We start from the raw sequence: 17733 nt of genomic DNA on the forward strand, positions 1-17733 counted from the left end.
CACACTGTTTAGAAAACACTGCTTCATATTAAAATTTTACTTCGATTGACCTCGGTGGTAATATTCGATAGTTGCTATTGCAGCTCTGCAGCGCGGCTATTGTAACTGTTTTTCTCACAGGCGAGATTGAGGCGGCACCGAGCTTTTTTTGTTAAGTGTTTTTATATTTAAGGCTTAATTGCGGGTGGGAAAGAGCACTATGACGGATTTTAATGCATCCGGAGTCATGCTGCCTTTGGGTACGTAAGGATGTCTTCTTCATTTCCGATTACCCTCAAAATAATCGTTTTTTAAACCGGCAGATGACTACTACCAACAGTGCGTAGTGCCAAAACCCAAAATACCGCCCCGATACTCAAGTAATGACGTCTCCAAGGGCGGTAAACGCCAGGCGGGACACTTGCGCTCCTACATGAACCTGGATCAAAGTGGCGACGACGACGTTGAAGACAAAGATTTCCAGGGCGCCATTTTCCAAGAAAATGGCGCCACCGAGATCGATACTAATGTCGCGCAAATCAACTTTGAGATAAATGACTTTGATAAGATGTACTGGGAGCAGGACTCCCACAGCTCGGAGGCCTCCCAAAGCTGCGCATTGGGGCGTATGTATGGTAACAACGTCAATCGGCCATTAGAAGCAGATCCACTATCGCCCTATGACCAGGCACGTGGTCATGTTAGGTCGCGCCTTGATCTGAGAGATGGCTCTCGACTCCATAATAATTTTAACCAAAGGAGCAACCATCAGTACAATCTCCATAATCGCCACAAATTCCATCGTCGTCAGCAGCAAGCCCAAAACTCCAAGGTGCAGAGCCTACGCACTGCCTACAATGCCTTAAGCAGTCAAAAAATTCCTCCCAATCAACAAACTGACATACTAATGAATATAAACAATCACTTCCAGTATACCCACCAGGCACCCAGTGAACTGCGTGGCAGGACCATCAACATTGTTCCTGACACCTACGACTGGAGCGCCTCCAGCTCGATCGGCTCTTTAATTAAATCGGCGTCCCTTATTCCGGATAATCGTGTCAAGAACCGTTTGCCCTGTGAAACCATCACGCGTTACTCGGATATCTCGAAGGATATAATAGCTGGAGAAGCACAGGATATTCATAGGCCGCAGACTGGTCTAGACTCCGCCTCAGTTGATTCCGAGAGCATGAAAGTCAGTAAAATGGCCCATAACGTGATGCTCTTGCTAAAGAGCGTTGCCCAGCAAAACAACCAGGGAGACTGCTGTGACTCTTTCAAGGTAATATTCGATCTATTATCTCAAAATAGAGATATGAAAGAAAGATCTTCGGCAATATACAAATATATTCTACTATTTCTAACTTACCAACTGTAGCTTTAAGCGTTTGCACATGATTTATCTTAACCAATTTTAAATAAGTCTACGACTTCTTTATTTAAGAACATCGACTGGATAAACGGGCCGGTGGAGGAATTCCAAAGTGTCGCAATTCCTGAACTTAATGGAAGGGACGTACAGCAGCGTTTTAACTAGACAACCGACACCAAGTTATACTTAGAGGACATATCGAAATAAGTTATTGTTAAGTAGCCAGCAGCTCATGTTTAAATTTAAATTCGTCGGATTGGCGGGCACTTTCTGTGCGAATTGTAAGTCGACGCAGGCAAGAAGAAGACTATTTCGACGGGGGCCTGTGAATGCCAGGGGTGAATAGTCGCCGTCTGCTTTTTTTTATATAGAACACATATTTCGGCTGATAAGAAAAGGCTTCGCCGCTTATCAGTAATGCACAACAAGAAGTACACACGGACGAACGAGATGTGAGAAGCGAAAGCGGACGAAAATAGAAACAAACGGCGATAAATTTACAGCGAAGGCGATTTTATATACATAACCGATGTGCCTGAGAGGAACAGAGTAATAATCAGTTAATCTGCCAAGCCGCCAGAGAGCGGACGTGAAAATGATCATCGGGATCGGATAGCGGGATAGTTGGTAGTGATCGTAACTCCGGATAGTGCTAAACACTGCGTTCAACCTATGTTGTGTGCCTTGTCGAATGTAAAACGGACACTTATATAGATATTTCGTAGTTTGGGCAAATGCAGTCAGAAATGGCCAACTGAAGAAATAGCCATCGATTCTTTTCATGTAGTTCTTTGTATAACGTATTTTTCCTAAACGATTTTCTCAAAGAATACAAAATAAACTTAAGACAGTACTCTAAATGTGCGTTGTTCGTCTTCGGTAGTGCTCAGCATGTTGAAGTCGAAGCAGTTACTCCAACAGTTTTCCAAAGGTAAGGATGCGTAGGTTTTCAGAGTTTAAATGGCACAATTTAAGGTGTTTTACACACATTAGCTATCTGTGTTTTCGTTGCCGCCTTAATTATCAGCCTTAGGCATGTGCTGGAGTAAACTAATACTATACTATATCACAAGAACGTAGGCTCGCCTTGACAGCCTTTATCGCATCTGACGCTGACCAAGCCGAAGATTATCAGTAAACACTTTTACGCCAAATTCTTTGTCATGATGAACTTTCCCCATGCACACTGGCTGACGAAATTATTCCGTCAATAAGTGGATATTAACCCAAATATCTATTTTGGTTTTCGGATTAAGTTAAAACACGTTTTTCTATATTTTAAGACCTGAAAAAAAAAATCATATTAATTATAAGAACTAACTAAAAAACGAAATTAAAGTACTGCTTTACTGGATTTGACTGTTTCTTTAAAAGTTATAATTCCAATCCGCCTATCTACATATATAATAATTATGTTGTGTTGCGTGGTATATAAGCTCTCCTATGGCATGTATGTAAAATAAACATTAAGAAAAACTACAAAAAAATTAATTGGTACAAAATGAAAATACAAGTTTTTTCAATAAACGATTTGGAGGAAAAATACTTTTCTCAGGCACTGTATTGTTTATCAGCTGTTCCGGGAAAATTCCATTAAAACCTAGTAGTTACACATTGATTTCGGTCGTAGGATGCTCCAAAACGGCAGGAAGATTGTTCCTGAGGGGTTGAGTAAATTTCCCTTGACAAGGACCAAACATTGATCGGACTAACGAGGTCTTTCGCTTGCAATTTGTCATTTTGAACAGAGTACGCAAAGTATACGCCGACCAACTTCAAGCTTAAGCGGGCCCTGGTCGTCACCAAGTTGTCCCGCTATGAGTTCGAGCAGCTACGCCACCCGGAACTATCTCCGGATCAGCTCCAGCAAAAGCTCCGTGACCGGGGCACCGATGTGGAGATGGTCCTGCACCTGCACAAGGTGCACAAGGACTTCGAGCGGCGGGTCGTGCAGAGCTTTCAGGACGTTGGCTGCGAGGTGAAGTTGTCCAGCAGGTGCGTACACACAGTCCCATGTTGTCCTCCAATTCAGTGATCGGAATGCTGCTTAAACTGGGTGGAGGCCCTGGGTACATGTGGTACATGTACATAATGCGTCATTTGATTCTTTACAAGGGCTAATGTACCTAAATATTTTCTCACGAATTGGATCTCTATCGTCCTACCAAAGACATTATTATAATGCACTACCTAAGGTCCTACCTACCAAAAGTCGAAAATTTCATGGCTTTGAATGAGATTTTTTCTATGACGATATGTACCCAGATATCCATACCGCCAGGCCTCCAATCACTGCTCCCAATGTTGTGTTCTGTGTCTCGTCACTTCGTCACATACTATATCCTATATGTATCTTCGATTTGTGACTACTACCCACTACAATTGATCTCCACCATCTTCACACACTTCGTGTCTCTTATGCGGCCCCTCGCCCTGTGTGTTGACTTTACTAAACGAGCAGACTTGAATTTAGAAGCTCGTTGAGCAAGGACGTCATGAGCTGGGCGGACGTCATCGTGCCGGTAGGCGGCGATGGCACTTTCCTTCTCTCTGCCGGACGCGCCAGTCCGCTCTTTGCGCTCAGCCAGCAGAAGACGCCGATCGTCGGCTTCAACTCGGATCCGCTTCACTCGGAGGGTCGACTCATGCTGCCCAAGCACTACTCGGATAATCCGGCCGACGCCGTCTCCCGTATCAAGAGCGTAAGTCGTGCAGCTTCTCTTAGTGCATTAAATAAATATACAAATTCCTTTCAGGGCGATTTCAAGTGGATGCATCGCTCGCGGGTGCGGACTACCATGCTGGGTAGCAATGGCAAAATTCCGGAGCCAACTGACCTTTTCCGGCATACGGAGGTCAAGATGGAGCAGGTCAGCACTGCACCCGAAATGCTGGACCAGGATATGGCCTACAAGTACAAGGCCAAGATGAAACGCGTACTTCCTTACTTGGCTTTAAACGAGGTATGCCAATGAAGGTTTTATACTGGACTTGTTGGATCTTTCAATTATTGCACTTAGGTATTTATTGGTGAGCATCTATCGGCTCGAGTGTCCCACTTGCAACTGGTGCTGGACCACCAGGACATGGTGAACAAGACTAAATGCTCCGGATTGTGCGTCAGCACGGGAACGGGCTCAACATCCTGGCACACCAGCATTAATCGCATCACCAGCCGGGATGTGGACGACCTGTTACGCTCCCTGCCGAACGGCAATTCAAAGAACGTGATGATAATGCGCCAAAATGCGGAGGAGATCGCCCAGAGATACAACCAGGGCCTGCTGTTCGCTCCAGACGACCCGCGCCTCTGCTATTCGATCCGGGAGCAAATCTGCGTGGGCGTCTGGCCTTCGCCAAAGACTTTTAAGGAGCGCGATTTTGTGCAGACCGTGTTTGTCAAGTCGCATTGCATCGATGCCAGTAAGTAGTTGCACGTTAGGGCACGGAACATTCGATGATAAATAACAATGGCAATTACATCTTTACAGACCTGGTTATAGATGGCAGCATTTCGTTCCCCTTTAACGATGGCGCCAAGGCTTTGCTAGAGGTTCACCCAGAGGATGCCCTTCTGACCATCGCTTTAGACTGAATCCAGTGATGCGCCCCTTGTGCCTGGTCATCTAGCCCTAGCATGTCTGAATTTATGAAATTATTTAAGTAAGCATTTTGCAACTACTTAGCAGTGTAAGCTCAAAAGTTAATTTGTTATTTCTTAAAAGTATATTTAAACATCACGCTTTAGATTTCCCATTGACTTTTTGATATCTGGTTTGCCCTTTTGAGCAACTGGTTTTCCTTTGTTAAGCCTTTTCAGTGGTTTGGTTGTGAAATCTTCTTGGGTGGTTCTACTTCGTCCTTTTCCCTTTTTTTCAAACCGCGCACTGTCTACAGACTTAAAGCGTTCATCCTGTAGGAGAGCTTTGCCTTCTTCGCTGGCTGCCGACTCTGCCTGCTGCAGTTTCCTCTTTCGGCGTATTTCCTTTAGTTTATCCTTCTGCTTTTTGCGATACCTGTGGATCGGATGAAAAATTTGTTTTGAAATACACAGAATATGCGGATTTTCTACTGCTTACAGAGCTTCCATTTGGTCGGGATCCTTTCCCTCCATAATCCACGTCTTTCGCCTATAGCTTTGCGCTCGCTCGTCGAAATCGTTATTATCTAATTGCATCTCAGACTCACGCCGCGTGACATTTACTTGCATAAAGATCCTCTCCACCATGCGCTCTAAAGTATAATAATGTTATTTAATTTGTGAGTCACTAATTCTAACAAAACTTACGATCGATGGGATGCTCTGTGAGTTTGGTGTTGATCTCCTCCTCGATGGCGCCCAAAAGCTCTAGATCGCGTGGAAAGCGGAATATGGAGATGGACATGCCCTTGCGCCCCGCCCTCGCTGTTCTGCCCACACGATGAATGTACTCCTTGGGTGTCCGGGGAAGCATGTGATTCATAACCAGCTCGACGCTGGGTATATCCAGACCTCTGGCGGCAACATCCGTAGCTATCAGTGTACGTATTTGATTGGATTTGAAGCGACTGAGAGCAGCCACGCGCTCTTTTTGCCGCATGAAACCATGCAAGCAAACATTATCAATGTCCATGTTCTTTAGCGTCATCGAAAGAAGCTGGCAGTACCTAAATGGTTATTAAAACGTTAAAATATATTTTTTTAATTTCTTTCTTTGATTCTACACTCACTTTTTTGTGTTGGTGAAGATCATGACATTAGCGTTTTCGTTCTGCTCGCGGTACTTTCTCAGTGCCTCTATTAAAACCATGTCGCGATCGTAATCGGCGCAAAGCAGATAGCGCTGGTCCAGAGTGTCCACAGTAGCTACGTCTGAGTCCTGCGACCATTCAAAGCACTAAATTCGGAAAAAGCTATTTATGATTACTATTCAATAGCGTAGAAAAGAAACTTACATCTCTGGCAATAGGAAATATGCTGGACTCTTTCATGAAGTCCTTCATAGTTGCGGAGAAGAAGAGATTTTGCCTTGTCTTGGGTAAACAACGCTCGATAATAGCTAAGCTCTCGTTAAAGTCTCCGTTCAGCATGCGATCCGCTTCGTCAACAACCAAATACTTCAAGTTGTCAAAGGAGAAGGTGTCGCAGCCGGTGAGGTGATCCGCGAGACGGCCGGGCATGGCCACCACGATATGCGGTCGCTGCATAAGCTTCTGGCTTTCGACCATTTGATCTGTGCCGCCAGAGACGACGCACACGCGCACCCCCATGGCTTGTCCAGCTACCAGAAATTGCTCGGATATTTGGTAGGCCAACTCGTGCGTGGGCGTCAGCACCAGGGCGAAATGGCTCACTGGCTCTTCGCTTAGCCGCTCCAGAATGGGCAGGGCGAAGGCAAATGTCTTGCCCGAGCCCGTCTTGGCAGCTCCAATGCAATCCTGTCCCGCCAATATCGCGGGAATGCATTTCTGTTGGATTGGAGTTGCTCCTTTCAGGCCTGAAAAGCGCATTGGATTAATTACTTGGTTTAACAAGTGACCGGTTCGACGTTACCCAACTTGGTCAACTGCTTTACCAACCATGGACGGAGGCCCAGGATCTGAAAAGGATTGGCCTCCTTTCGTTGCATTTTGGTAAATAAAGATAACACGAAATAAAAAAAGAAAACGTGCGCTAATATTAGTGATGAAAGAATATTCCGTATCGGTATATAGCTATCGATACGTTCTTATTTTTGCTTTGTGCGAGTGGGCAGCTTTATTTAGTACTTAGTATTTTCAATTTATATTCAATTAACCTAATTTGATTTTTCATTCAAATCAACCTGAGAATTATGTGTGATTAATAATAATTGTTCTTTATAACTAATCGGCACTAGTAAGACTATCGATAGGTAAGCTTCCCATCTCTATTAAGCAATTGGCGCTATTATTTTGTAGAGACACTGGATTTGGATCTATAACTAACGCAAAGATGTCCGGGAACCATGATAGCCTGGGTATATCTGTAACCTACAGTGAGCTAGTGACTATAGACCAGGAGGACATAATCCTGATAATAGACGTGGATTCAGCGGTTTCCTTGTGCTCAGAATGTGTCGCAAATAAATCCACGAATCCTGTGGATGTCTTGACATTGTGGTTCAATAAACTATTGAGAGCATACATGGATGAATCAGTCTGCTGCGTGCGAGTAGTTAGGGAAATGTGCAAGTGGTTTACGATTGTAGGTCATTGTTACACAATGTGCTTCAGTTTATTAATTTTAATTTCGTCCTCAGGAATCACAAACTGGCAGTGAAGTCCACAGCGGTCATATAAAACTCATGTCTATGGTCCATGCCTTTGCATTTGAATTCAGGGATCATTTGCTAAAAGCAGGCGAACGTCTGGTTCATATCCTTGCCTATTTTGTCTTTTTAGTGATCGACTTTTGTTTAGAAAGGTAAGAGGTGCTCGGATATAAATCTATCTGGACGATATTATTTTTCATATATTTATGCTGACATCATCAAGCGATAGGAGTCACCACCAGATTGTTGCGGATCTTCAGCTCGCTACGCTTTCTTTATTGAAGGACACCAGCACTAAATCGGCAAAAGTCCACCCCCGCCTTGTGCTCTGTAAGTTCGGAACACTATTTTAGTGATACTATCGAACTAGCTGGATTTAGTCTTAACTTTCGTATTAAATTTGAATTTGATAAAAATATTCGGGAGTAATAGCTGGAAGTATGCGTAGAATAATTAAAGAGTTTATTTTTTTCGTTTGTCAGTAATGCAAAAGATAATGGAAATCGCAGATTTCGAAGGAACGCGTATTGGTGATCTGCAGTTGTCTGTAAAGACAAGTGAGACGATGGCTCACATGTGCTTGCACTTCATGTCAAACTGCCATGCTGATCCTAAGGACGAAATGCCCGATTGGCTTAGGGAAACTGTTTTGCATCTATGTGAAATGGTTATGAGTTTCTTGGATAGTACTTTTAACAAGGTTCGTATGACATGGCTTAGAAGTTGTATAACAGTTTAGAACAAAAAATATTTTCATTTTCAGGGCACACCAAATGTTCCTGCGGAAAAGTTAAAAGAGCTTGTAGTTGTTATCCGGACCTATTTGTTAATGTTACACCATATTCTTAAAAAAGGTGTAGGTCTTGTTGATGTTGATGTAGCTGCTTGTCTGATGGATTTAATAATGTGTGAACAAACGTAAGTTTGAAAAATTAAATAGCCATTTGCCATAATTTTCTTTTCTTTTAGGAGGCTATCATATTACTCTGACATCGAACAGAAACAGCTCATTTCAACGTATGTAAGACCACTTGTAATAGATATTTTAGAGCTGGCTTACTCATTCCAAGAATGTCAAGATGTAAGATGAAATTCTTTAGGGGCTACAGAAATCGCTTGTAAATTAATGTCAATCGAAATTCTTGCCTTCGGGTTGACTTTGCTTAAAAACCGATTTATGTATTACCCGCTTTATCAAATCTTTTTTAATTTAAAATATGGCCTTTTAGTATTTAATATCCAGTTTTGGTACCCCAGAATCTGACTACTTCTACGTTTGCATTGATTTTTTAAATGCTGTATCTGCAGACAATGCCGATGTACTTCCAAGTACATGCCGGACTCTACAAAATATTTTTGAGTATATGTTCAAAGGTAAGGTATCTTTTTAGATTACATTTATTTCTTACTACTAACTGAGTCCACAGATGCCAACAATTTTGTCTATGGTGAACGCTTTAATCTAGTACTGGATGCTTTTGGTAGTCTTTTGTATTTAGTGGGTAACATAGAATTACATAGGTATTTCTGTACCGGCATATTTAAACAGGATATTGTTACATCCGAAGTGTGTGCGGAGATTCTTATGTTGTGCTTTCGGTTAGTATATTTTAGTATATTTTATATACTTTGAAATTTAAATAACTATTATATATTTAAGGCTGAAAGAGGCTAACAAGTGCTGGACAGATCATGACATAGAACAGGCTATAGCGTTCTGGCATAAGTGCAATAATTCTTTCGCCATGTTTTCCACAAATCCCAGCCAATTGCTTGTGCAACGATTCCTTAGGTATTTCCACTGCTTGGGCGAGCATGAACTTCCTGTCATAAGCCTTCAAAACTTTCGACATCTGTCTGCCGTTGCAAAAACAGATGGCCACGTAGGAATGAAGATATTAAAGCGCTTAGAACTCATCTCCTCCTCAGCGCCCACAAAAGTTGAACTCTACTATGAAATTGTAAGCAAGTAAAAGTAAATTTATTAAATGTATATACATACTTTCATTTTGTAAACCCTAAGGTTGCTCTGCAGGAACTTTTGGTGCAACACGATCAAATAGACTGCTCCCATTGGTTTCAGCGAACATCGGAAATGGCCAAGAAACTTCTAAGCATTGACAAGAGCATTGCCTATGCTAATGCTTATTTCAAACTACTAGCACGTGGGAATAAATCCACCCAAATACTGATACTCAGGGGACTGCCACCAAATATTGGATGTACAAACTGGCACCGACAGAAATTCCTTGACTCCTGCAAAGTTAGCGATGACGCCCAACTGAGAGCCTTTAGTGCCCGCCATGCCATAGACCCATTGTTTAGGGCTTTGCTGGATAAATCCGGAACGTTGCTCGACGGTTCAATTAATCTCAGTAAATCAAGCTACATTCGGCATGGAGATCACAAATGTCCAGGCTATAGCTTAAAACGTAAGCGGAGTGGATTGGCGTCTAAAAAAATCCTTCGTGAAATATATGAGGCCTCTCTTCAGCTTTGCCAGTGCAGTACGGACTTCGATGCTGCCGATTGGGACTTGCACAAGAAAATTATGGACAATTTGAGTAGAATCGTACCCTAGCTTTGTGTACACAATATGAAATTGATACGTATCCAATCTTGGGAATGCTCCATGCTTTTCGTACCGCTTACTAACCTAAAGAAATTAGTTTCCGCCCATAAACTCATTTTGAATGAGGATCCCTAATAAATATGATGTGCGATAAGGCTAATAATAATGTGTAATTAAGTATGTAAGTTTACCTGCAAACGAAGCCGATGTAAAGCTAACAAAACTCCCTGCGAAATAAGATCGAATGGCTACCCTGGTGATGTCTGGTCGTCGGGACGGTGCCATTGCACTTAGCGAAGCGATGACAATGCCCAGGGATCCGGGGTTGGCAAACCCACAAAGAGCAAAAGTGGCTATGGCAGCGCTCCGCGGCTATAAGTATAATAAGTTTCAAATTATATGTATTCAATTAAATGTATTATTATAGAATATATAGATGGGTACTCACTTCAACCTTTTTATCGTTCACCAATACGCCTAGATTCTTATAGGCTACAAACTCGTTGATGAACGATTTTTGGGCCACCACCACGCCAATTTTTTGACAGTCGTGCCACGGCACTCCCATAACGAAGACAATTGGGATAAAGATCTGGGAGAGAATGTAGAGCAGGGTTATGTTATTGAGTCCAATTAGCTCAAAAATCCACTCCGTTACAGCGTCTAGAAAAAACACAATGGCTAGAAAGGCAATGATATTTGAAACGATTCCGAGCACAATCAACAAGGCTGACGCAGCTCCCGCGGCGGCCGCATCCAAGATAGACGTATCCGTCCTTAGTAAGGAGGTTTAGCCATAATCAAAAGTTAACTTTTATAAAGAGGAACTTACGATCTTTCCAGCTTTATGTTGTCGGACCTTGTCAGAGATTCCTCGGTCTCGGGGTAGAACAGCTTGGAGAAAGCCAGGGAGCCCGGTGCAGCCATCACGCTGGCTGCAATTAGATAGCTGGCCGAAGCACCGAAGGACACATACGCCCCCAGGACAGTACCCGCCACTGTCGCGTAGCCGGAGGTGCATATAGCGTGCAACTCGCTGACGGTCAGTATTTCGATGTACGGGCGGATGACCAGAGGGCTCTCGGTCATGCTTAGAAAGACGTTACCCGCTGCATTTACACTTTCGCAAACGGTGGTGCCCACCATGGCCTGCAACAAGAACCCAAAACCGTTCAGGATGAACTGCATCCAGCCAAGGTAATACATTATGCTAGTGATCACGCTGAAGAAGAACACCACCGCCAGTATGGCAAACGCAAAGACATACTCATCACAGATGCGATCCCCGTACACAAAGCGGGCTCCGTGCTGGGCGTAGTTTAGAAAAATCGTCACCTTGTCCCCAAGGCATTGAAAAACATAGCGGCCAAAAGGGAGGCGCAGGCAGAGTATACCCAGCAGCAGCTGGCCTAGGAGTCCGTGGGTCACTATGCGCCAAGGTACTCTTTTGTGGTGCTTGGACACTGCGAATCCGATTAGGACAAAGCACACGGGTCCAAGCAGTCCGATGGCCTTGTACGCGTCATTGCGACACTCGTAACCGAGGTAGGCCACCACCGCAGCGATCACGATCCCTAGCATTACGCCGGACACTACCCTAGATTTGGAAGAATGGGAAGGTATGATTAGAAGATTTGCTTCCTAGAAGAAATTTTAGGCTCCCAAAGCTTGGGCTAAGCCAATCTATATTTATACCCATTACTCGTAGAGTAAAAGGATATACTAGATTCGTTGAAAAGTTTGTAACAGGCAGAAGGAAGCGTTTCCGACCGTATAAAGTATATATATTCTAAGGAACCATAAAAGCTAGAAAGATTGAGATTCAGCATGCAGACTTCAGAGACAAAGACGCAGCGCAAGTTTGTGGATTCATGTTGCCACGCCCACTCTAACGCCCAAAGCTGCCACGCCCACACTTTTGAAAAATGCTTTGATATTTTTTCATTTATTTATTAGTCTTGTAAATTTCTATCGATATGCCAATAAACTTTTTGCCACGCCCACCCTAACGCCCAAAAATCGCTTAAAACTACCACTACCACTACCCACATTTTTAAAAAATGTTTTGGTATTTTTTCACATTTTTGTTAGTCTTGAACATTTTTCTCGATTTTCAAAAACTCTTTTTGCCACGCCCACTCTTGTATGTATTGGAAAGAATATTGTATATGGGTCCTGTTCAAGCCCCAGAACTTGGTGACTTATCGTTTTAAAACTATTGCTGTTGAAATGTGGAGTCTCAAATCTTTGTATGCGAGACCTATATAAATCTCAAAGGGATCTTCAATATAGTACAATTGAGCTTGTACTCACCACTGGCGACTAAACGCAATCCATTTGTCAATGACTGGTTCCAGGTAGTTATTATACAGCTTGATGCCCACGAATGGCTTAAATACCCAGTAGTACAGCCATAAAATATAGAATAAAATGAACAAGATGATGAGGAACCCGTATCCGTGGCACCAGTTAATTTTGCACAATATTTTTGGCTTAACCTCTGGCACTGGCTTCTCAGAAGTCTCTTCTTCATCATCATCATCATCTTCAGGATCCTCATCTATCGATTCGGTCGTGACTGAACCCCTATTGGGCCAGCAGTCGTTGGATTCCTTGTCTAGGCTGGTTTATTAACATTTGAGTTCATACTTTGTTGGGTAACTCACCGTACAAGATGAAAATTATTGTGGCTGCCATAAAGTAAGATATGAATATGACATGAAGCAACACATGAAGTACTAAATAGGTGATTCGCATAGCCCTCGATGGTGGAGGATTTTCTTCCAGTTCACCTTCTAGTGGATCTGCCATTTTGTGAATAATTAGGTACAGTGTGTTGTTTAAACAAGAGTGTAATCTTATGACTCATATCCCACAGCCCACTTGAACACAAATAAATAAGTATAGTTCTAAGCATCTTTAATAAATAAGAATTGTATTTTGCTTAATTTGATCAGCTAATTATCACGATCTACAACTTCAATGAACTAAAACTGAGTAACGTTCTTTCGACCCAATTTCTCGAATATCCTGTTGTAGTTCGCCCGTTCATCCTCTTCTTGAATAAGGATGCCTATAATAAAGTAAAACTAGTTAAAATAATAACAAAATACTTTGATCGGGTATCCACTGACCTGCGAAGCTGGCGGATACGAAGCAGACTATGCTGCCCACCACAAAGGCTCGGAAAGCCACTTCTGTAATAGTGGAGCGACGATGAGGCGCCATGGCACTGAGGGATCCGATAAGGATGCCCAAGGAACTGGGATTGGCAAAGCCGCAGATGGCGAATGTGGCGATTCCAGCGCTACGTGCCTACAATAATTTAATTCTTTCTTTAGTTTCCAGGTGAGTTAGTGATGATTATCGAAAGCTTACAGTGATTTGATTATTTTCGATGTATTGGCCCAGACGCTCATAGGCCACAAACTCGTTGATAATGGTTTTGGTGGCCACCACCTTGGCGATGATATCGCAATCCTCTTTCGGCACTCCCATGGCCCAGACGAGCGGGATGAAGAGCTTCGAAAATATCCACTCAAAGTCGATTTGCTCAAGACCCACCAGGTATCCGAACCAACTAACTAGACCATTCAGAAAGGCGATAAAAGCGACGAAGGCAACTATGTTTGCGATAATGCCGAGAACAATGGGCACTGCGTTGCTGGCCCCACTGGACGCTGCGTCCAACAGCGAAGAGTCCTGTCTGCAAGGATGATAGCCCACTAGTTAGACATTTGGGTTAAGCTAGGCTGTCCGGGAATACGTACGATTTTTCCAGCTCAATTGAATCGGATGAGGTCAGGCTCTCCTCTGTCTCGGGCATGTAGAGCTTAGAGATGGCCAGAGTAGCGGGAGCTGCCATCACTGAGGAGGTGATCAAGTGGGCCGCTGAGGCACCGAAGGACAAGTAGGCCGCCAACACGGTTCCGGACACAGTTGCAAATCCAGACACCATAATGCTGTGGATTTCGCTCTTGGTCAACTTGTTGATGTACGGGCGGATGAGCAGCGGACTCTCGGACATACCAAGGAAGATGTTGGCTGCCGCCGTTACGCTTTCGCAAACAGTGGTGCCCAAAATCTGCTGCAGGATCCAGCCCAGCTTGATCACCACCCACTGCATCGTGCCCAGGTAGTACAGAACAGAGATGAAGAAGCTGAAAAAAAAGATCACCGGCAGGATGGCGAAGGCGAACACATTGTTTTGCACCAGAAAGTCGCCAAACACGAACTCGGCTCCATCGGTGGCGTAGCCCAAGAACGTTGCCACCTTGTTGCCCAAGCACTCGAAGATTTTGCGGCCCACCTCCCAGCGGATGCAGAAAATGCCGAGCAGGAACTGGCAAGTGATGCCCGTAATGACTACGCGCCACTGAATGGCTCTCCGATTCGTAGAGAAAACGTAGCCACACAGGATGAAGAAGCAGGGAGCCACCAGGGACACCAGTTTCTGGGGCTCGTCCCGGCACTCAAAGTACGCAAAGATGGCCAACAGGGCCAGGAGCAATGCGATGCTGGCCAATGACACAACTCTGGGAAAACGAAGAGAAGTAATTAGACGATTTTAATCTATATTTGAATTTTCAATCTATACTTTCGTACATATGTAGTTCCTTCCTTGACTCAAAAAGGTTTATATTAGTACAAGTACATGCTATACTTACATATACATACGTTTTTTTGTTATTTAATTGAAATATAATGCCAATCAGTGAATACAAATTTTTTAATTTAATATGAAGATTTTTAGATATTCTATCCTAATGTTTTGCCTCCGTATAAAAAAATGCAAACCTAAAATATATTCTAGCTTTGGCTAACAATTGGTTGGTAATGTTAAACATAGGAATCCCATCCTGATAAACCTGTTTCAAAAAGCTGGTTAAATAGGCCTACTAATTTACCTGGTTCTGCTGAAGTTGTGCCATTTCTTAGAAAAAGGCCTGATGTAGTTCCTGTGCAGGTTGTGCCCCACCATCGGCTTGAAGATGTAGTAGTAGAAGAGACCCAAGTAGATGAATCCCAGGAGGAGCAGTAGCATTCCGTAACCCGTGCAGAAGTTGATGCCGCACAACGGATTGTCCTTCCAATAGCACTCGTAATTTGCTGTAAAGAAGTATTGGTAAGAAGTACCTAATTACTTGGCGATATACTTACTAATGTCGTGATAATGGTAGGTCGCATAAGAAAAGTATCCCACAACAAAAAGATGCAGAAGTACATAAATCGAGATCCTCACAAGACGCGCTACTTTGGGATTCTTTTCAAAATATCCTTTTTTATTTGGGACCTCGCTAATGTCTTCCAGTGGAAATTCTTTGAATTCATCCGAATCACGGATGTCCAACTCTTTCTACAATAGTTTACAGCATTTAAACTAGTTATAAAATATGTTTAACGGAAGACTTACGTGATCCAGTTCGTAACCATTGTTAATAGCTCCTTTTGAAGATTCGGCTGACATCTATAACGGAAAACAAGAGAACTTTGAATTCAAGTGTTGCGACTATTACATACCCGGTACACCAAAACGAGTGTGTTGTAAGCAAAACTCGAAGGCTTTAGCAGTAAATTAGCAGCGGCTAACTTTTGGCTTACTCTTAATAACTTTCAAATGGTTTAAATTGAACAAGTCCTGTCAATTGGGTGGAAAGAAAGGCGTTATGTGCATGGCTAATGTCAGAATTCTATCCGTGGGGATTACACAATTTCGGACTTCATACGGACGGACGGACAGCCAAACTGGCGGACATGCTCGCCTAGGGATGAAGAATAATTATTCATAGGGTCAAACATTCGACTTTCCACCTGTTACATACTTTTCAACGAATCTATTATACGTAGAGTAAGACTACGAGTATCGGGCATAAATATCCGACGACCAGTAATTTAACGCAATCATAATCTGGCATTATCTCTGCAAAATTATTTCAGTTCTCGAGTGGGCAGATATGCCCAATGTTCATCAGCACCAGATAGGGTTGTGTTAGCTAGCTAAATCAAAGTTCATAGCACTCAAAAGAAAGCGATAGGATCCCAAGATTCCTTTTTTAACTTTGCACGTGGGCCAGGACTCGATTATTGCATTGTGTACTTGATTTTTCAGAGTCAATGACTGAACTCAAACACGTGGATCGCCACTCAAATAATTTCTGGTTAACTGCTGGGTTGTATTCTACTGCTATGGTTGTAAATAATCCACTTCAACTCTTATTCCTGATAAATTCGGGCTGTAAATCCCATTCAATATAGTATAGTTCCTCGTTAGGTGGTCTTTTGGTACGGATTTTCCATTAAGGTCTATCGAAACAGGGTTGATAGCACTATCAGAGTGGCATTTAGCCAAACTCGTGAAAGTTAATAAAGCACTTCGCTTTCAAATCCAGTTCTGAGATCATATTCACCCTTGAGCACACTTGTTTTTCTTGAATACTGTTTTTATTTCACTGTAAACTGGAGTAAATACATGCAAAGTTTACATTGAAACACTTATTGTAAATTCAGTTTGTTTTTAAAGTCTATATAATGATCGCACCTTGATTTTTTGGAACGCCAGTTAATTCACTTTTTATTGTTTGTTTTGCTTAGTACTTGATGAGTACGATCGGTTTGTTATGGCCGGAACGGGTTTTCAACGTCGTAACTCTCTGCGTACTACCCGAATACTAATGACTGATAAATGCATCTGCTTAGCTCGACCAAAAACTCGTAGCTCGTTGAAACTCGCAGAAAGACTAAACTCGGTTTGCTCCGAACGGGCCTTTATAAAATAATCGCAACTACACGGTATTTGATAAGGGAGTATCCGGTTACTGCTATTTTTCAATCTAATGATTTATACTATTCTGATACCATTTGACCTTGTTGATTTGAAGAGATATAGGTTAAGAGCAGGACTTACCTCAAGCTTACATTAAATCATATAAAAAATCAGTAAATCCCCGGTTGAAATATTAAATGAGGTTTTTATTTCTTCATAGCAATGGGTACTCGAGTACCCAGATAACACCTCGTGGTACCGATTGGTAAGGTGTTAATTTGGTTTACCGGCATAATAAAATAATTATTAAATAAATATTAGTTTTATTGTACCAACTCAATTTTTACAAATTGAGTTTTAACTTGCAACGCCGCTAAATGAATCACTGATCAAAAAAGTTATATTTACATAAAAAGAAGGGAGAACGATCTAGTTGAGTTCCCCGACTATCAGATACCAGTTACTCAGCTAATTGAAGGGCGAACGAGAATTTATACATTTTCTGGAATATCGATATAAATGGAACCAACTAGGTTTTGCCAAAAATGATTGATTATCTTTCTGTGTTATTAATTTTTAATATTTAAAAAATGAACTGCACCTGCGATTTCAGTGTACTACTAAATAGGCAATTGGCATGACATGTAGCCTGTTTTATCAGCTGGTTGTTTAACATGAGAGTTTCTTGCCATGCGTTCTAGACCGATATTAGTGCCAGATAATTTTCAGAAGGGCCATAAACCCCTCAGTAGATTGCACGCGATAGCAATGA

At 42.5% G+C, this 17733-nt stretch overlaps 6 protein-coding genes across 14 annotated transcripts; 3 read left to right on the top strand and 3 right to left on the bottom strand.

The window, feature by feature from the left end:
- The first annotated feature begins 71 nt into the window (after positions 1-71).
- On the top strand, positions 72-2214 carry LOC122623568. Of its 3 annotated transcripts, XM_043802985.1 has the most exons (4): positions 75-239; positions 303-811; positions 911-1264; positions 1406-2214. In XM_043802985.1, the coding sequence occupies exons 1-4, from the start codon at positions 200-202 to the stop codon at positions 1517-1519; spliced, it is 1017 nt and encodes a 338-aa protein (XP_043658920.1). In that variant the 5' UTR covers positions 75-199; the 3' UTR covers positions 1520-2214. The 3 variants fall into 3 exon arrangements, with proteins under 3 accessions (XP_043658769.1, XP_043658920.1, XP_043658846.1); XM_043802834.1 differs by having other exon boundaries at positions 72-239; positions 303-1264; XM_043802911.1 differs by having other exon boundaries at positions 80-239; positions 303-1264; positions 1427-2214.
- LOC122623333 (NAD kinase 2, mitochondrial) lies at positions 2151-5101 on the top strand. Of its 4 annotated transcripts, none has more exons than XM_043802466.1 (6): positions 2151-2285; positions 3103-3349; positions 3816-4056; positions 4111-4317; positions 4375-4777; positions 4846-5101. In XM_043802466.1, exons 1-6 carry the CDS (start codon positions 2246-2248, stop codon positions 4947-4949), a joined length of 1242 nt encoding a protein of 413 aa, XP_043658401.1. In that variant the 5' UTR covers positions 2151-2245; the 3' UTR covers positions 4950-5101. The 4 variants fall into 4 exon arrangements, with proteins under 4 accessions (XP_043658401.1, XP_043658568.1, XP_043658649.1 ...); XM_043802633.1 differs by having other exon boundaries at positions 3828-4056; XM_043802714.1 differs by lacking the exon at positions 2151-2285 and adding an exon at positions 2936-3025 and having other exon boundaries at positions 3828-4056.
- Positions 4943-7011, bottom strand: LOC122623257 (probable ATP-dependent RNA helicase Dbp45A). The gene is made up of 6 exons (XM_043802337.1): positions 6888-7011; positions 6290-6831; positions 6065-6231; positions 5643-6001; positions 5434-5587; positions 4943-5370 (listed from the first exon to the last, which is right to left on the bottom strand). The coding sequence occupies exons 1-6, from the start codon at positions 6961-6963 to the stop codon at positions 5085-5087; spliced, it is 1584 nt and encodes a 527-aa protein (XP_043658272.1). The 5' UTR covers positions 6964-7011; the 3' UTR covers positions 4943-5084.
- Positions 7012-7268: 257 nt separating this feature from the next.
- On the top strand, positions 7269-10207 carry LOC122622698. 4 transcript variants are annotated; one of them, XM_043801370.1, is made up of 10 exons: positions 7269-7559; positions 7615-7778; positions 7850-7956; positions 8109-8326; positions 8390-8544; positions 8596-8707; positions 8856-9000; positions 9054-9225; positions 9287-9587; positions 9650-10207. In XM_043801370.1, exons 1-10 carry the CDS (start codon positions 7308-7310, stop codon positions 10205-10207), a joined length of 2184 nt encoding a protein of 727 aa, XP_043657305.1. In that variant the 5' UTR covers positions 7269-7307. The 4 variants fall into 4 exon arrangements, with proteins under 4 accessions (XP_043657305.1, XP_043657324.1, XP_043657415.1 ...); XM_043801389.1 differs by having other exon boundaries at positions 7856-7956; XM_043801480.1 differs by lacking the exons at positions 9287-9587; positions 9650-10207 and having other exon boundaries at positions 8935-9000.
- On the bottom strand, positions 10189-13043 carry LOC122623033 (sodium/nucleoside cotransporter 2). The gene is made up of 6 exons (XM_043801966.1): positions 12865-13043; positions 12512-12815; positions 11031-11795; positions 10647-10974; positions 10390-10570; positions 10189-10329 (listed from the first exon to the last, which is right to left on the bottom strand). The coding sequence occupies exons 1-6, from the start codon at positions 13007-13009 to the stop codon at positions 10292-10294; spliced, it is 1761 nt and encodes a 586-aa protein (XP_043657901.1). The 5' UTR covers positions 13010-13043; the 3' UTR covers positions 10189-10291.
- A 57-nt stretch (positions 13044-13100) lies between these two features.
- LOC122623045 (solute carrier family 28 member 3) lies at positions 13101-16918 on the bottom strand. The gene is made up of 8 exons (XM_043801942.1): positions 16737-16918; positions 15612-15665; positions 15359-15554; positions 15106-15307; positions 13969-14733; positions 13577-13904; positions 13333-13513; positions 13101-13271 (listed from the first exon to the last, which is right to left on the bottom strand). The coding sequence occupies exons 2-8, from the start codon at positions 15663-15665 to the stop codon at positions 13186-13188; spliced, it is 1812 nt and encodes a 603-aa protein (XP_043657877.1). The 5' UTR covers positions 16737-16918; the 3' UTR covers positions 13101-13185.
- Between the last annotated feature and the right edge of the window lie 815 nt (positions 16919-17733).

This window comes from Drosophila teissieri, chromosome 2L, assembly GCF_016746235.2.
Source record: "Drosophila teissieri strain GT53w chromosome 2L, Prin_Dtei_1.1, whole genome shotgun sequence".
NCBI classification, from domain to species: Eukaryota; Metazoa; Arthropoda; class Insecta; order Diptera; family Drosophilidae; genus Drosophila; species Drosophila teissieri.

What these genes read in the sequence shown, in the direction of transcription:
- LOC122623333 (XM_043802466.1), top strand. Translation starts at nt 2,246, where the DNA reads ATGTTGAAGTCGAAGCAGTTACTCCAACAGTTTTCCAAAG. An exon ending in GAGGTGAAGTTGTCCAGCAG is followed by an intron (nt 3,350 to 3,815) that starts GTGCGTACACAC and finishes CTAAACGAGCAG; the next exon opens with ACTTGAATTTAGAAGCTCGT. An exon ending in GTCGCATTGCATCGATGCCA is followed by an intron (nt 4,778 to 4,845) that starts GTAAGTAGTTGC and finishes ACATCTTTACAG; the next exon opens with ACCTGGTTATAGATGGCAGC.
- LOC122623568 (XM_043802834.1), top strand. Translation starts at nt 200, where the DNA reads ATGACGGATTTTAATGCATCCGGAGTCATGCTGCCTTTGG. An exon ending in CGGAGTCATGCTGCCTTTGG is followed by an intron (nt 240 to 302) that starts GTACGTAAGGAT and finishes TTAAACCGGCAG; the next exon opens with ATGACTACTACCAACAGTGC. An exon ending in ACTGCTGTGACTCTTTCAAG is followed by an intron (nt 1,265 to 1,405) that starts GTAATATTCGAT and finishes ATTTTAAATAAG; the next exon opens with TCTACGACTTCTTTATTTAA.
- LOC122623257 (XM_043802337.1), bottom strand. Translation starts at nt 6,963, where the DNA reads ATGCAACGAAAGGAGGCCAATCCTTTTCAGATCCTGGGCCTCCGTCCA. An exon ending in TATTTCCTATTGCCAGAGAT is followed by an intron (nt 6,232 to 6,289) that starts GTAAGTTTCTTT and finishes TTCCGAATTTAG; the next exon opens with TGCTTTGAATGGTCGCAGGA. An exon ending in ATCTTCACCAACACAAAAAA is followed by an intron (nt 6,002 to 6,064) that starts GTGAGTGTAGAA and finishes ATAACCATTTAG; the next exon opens with GTACTGCCAGCTTCTTTCGA.
- LOC122623033 (XM_043801966.1), bottom strand. Translation starts at nt 13,009, where the DNA reads ATGGCAGATCCACTAGAAGGTGAACTGGAAGAAAATCCTCCACCATCG. An exon ending in ATTGCGTTTAGTCGCCAGTG is followed by an intron (nt 11,796 to 12,511) that starts GTGAGTACAAGC and finishes TTCCAAATCTAG; the next exon opens with GGTAGTGTCCGGCGTAATGC. An exon ending in TACATCGGCTTCGTTTGCAG is followed by an intron (nt 10,330 to 10,389) that starts GTAAACTTACAT and finishes CATATTTATTAG; the next exon opens with GGATCCTCATTCAAAATGAG.
- LOC122622698 (XM_043801370.1), top strand. Translation starts at nt 7,308, where the DNA reads ATGTCCGGGAACCATGATAGCCTGGGTATATCTGTAACCTACAGTGAG. An exon ending in CCACCCCCGCCTTGTGCTCT is followed by an intron (nt 7,957 to 8,108) that starts GTAAGTTCGGAA and finishes TTCGTTTGTCAG; the next exon opens with TAATGCAAAAGATAATGGAA. An exon ending in TTAATAATGTGTGAACAAAC is followed by an intron (nt 8,545 to 8,595) that starts GTAAGTTTGAAA and finishes CTTTTCTTTTAG; the next exon opens with GAGGCTATCATATTACTCTG.
- LOC122623045 (XM_043801942.1), bottom strand. Translation starts at nt 15,665, where the DNA reads ATGTCAGCCGAATCTTCAAAAGGAGCTATTAACAATGGTTACGAACTG. An exon ending in ATGGTTACGAACTGGATCAC is followed by an intron (nt 15,555 to 15,611) that starts GTAAGTCTTCCG and finishes AAACTATTGTAG; the next exon opens with AAAGAGTTGGACATCCGTGA. An exon ending in TCAATTGAGCTGGAAAAATC is followed by an intron (nt 13,905 to 13,968) that starts GTACGTATTCCC and finishes TCATCCTTGCAG; the next exon opens with ACAGGACTCTTCGCTGTTGG.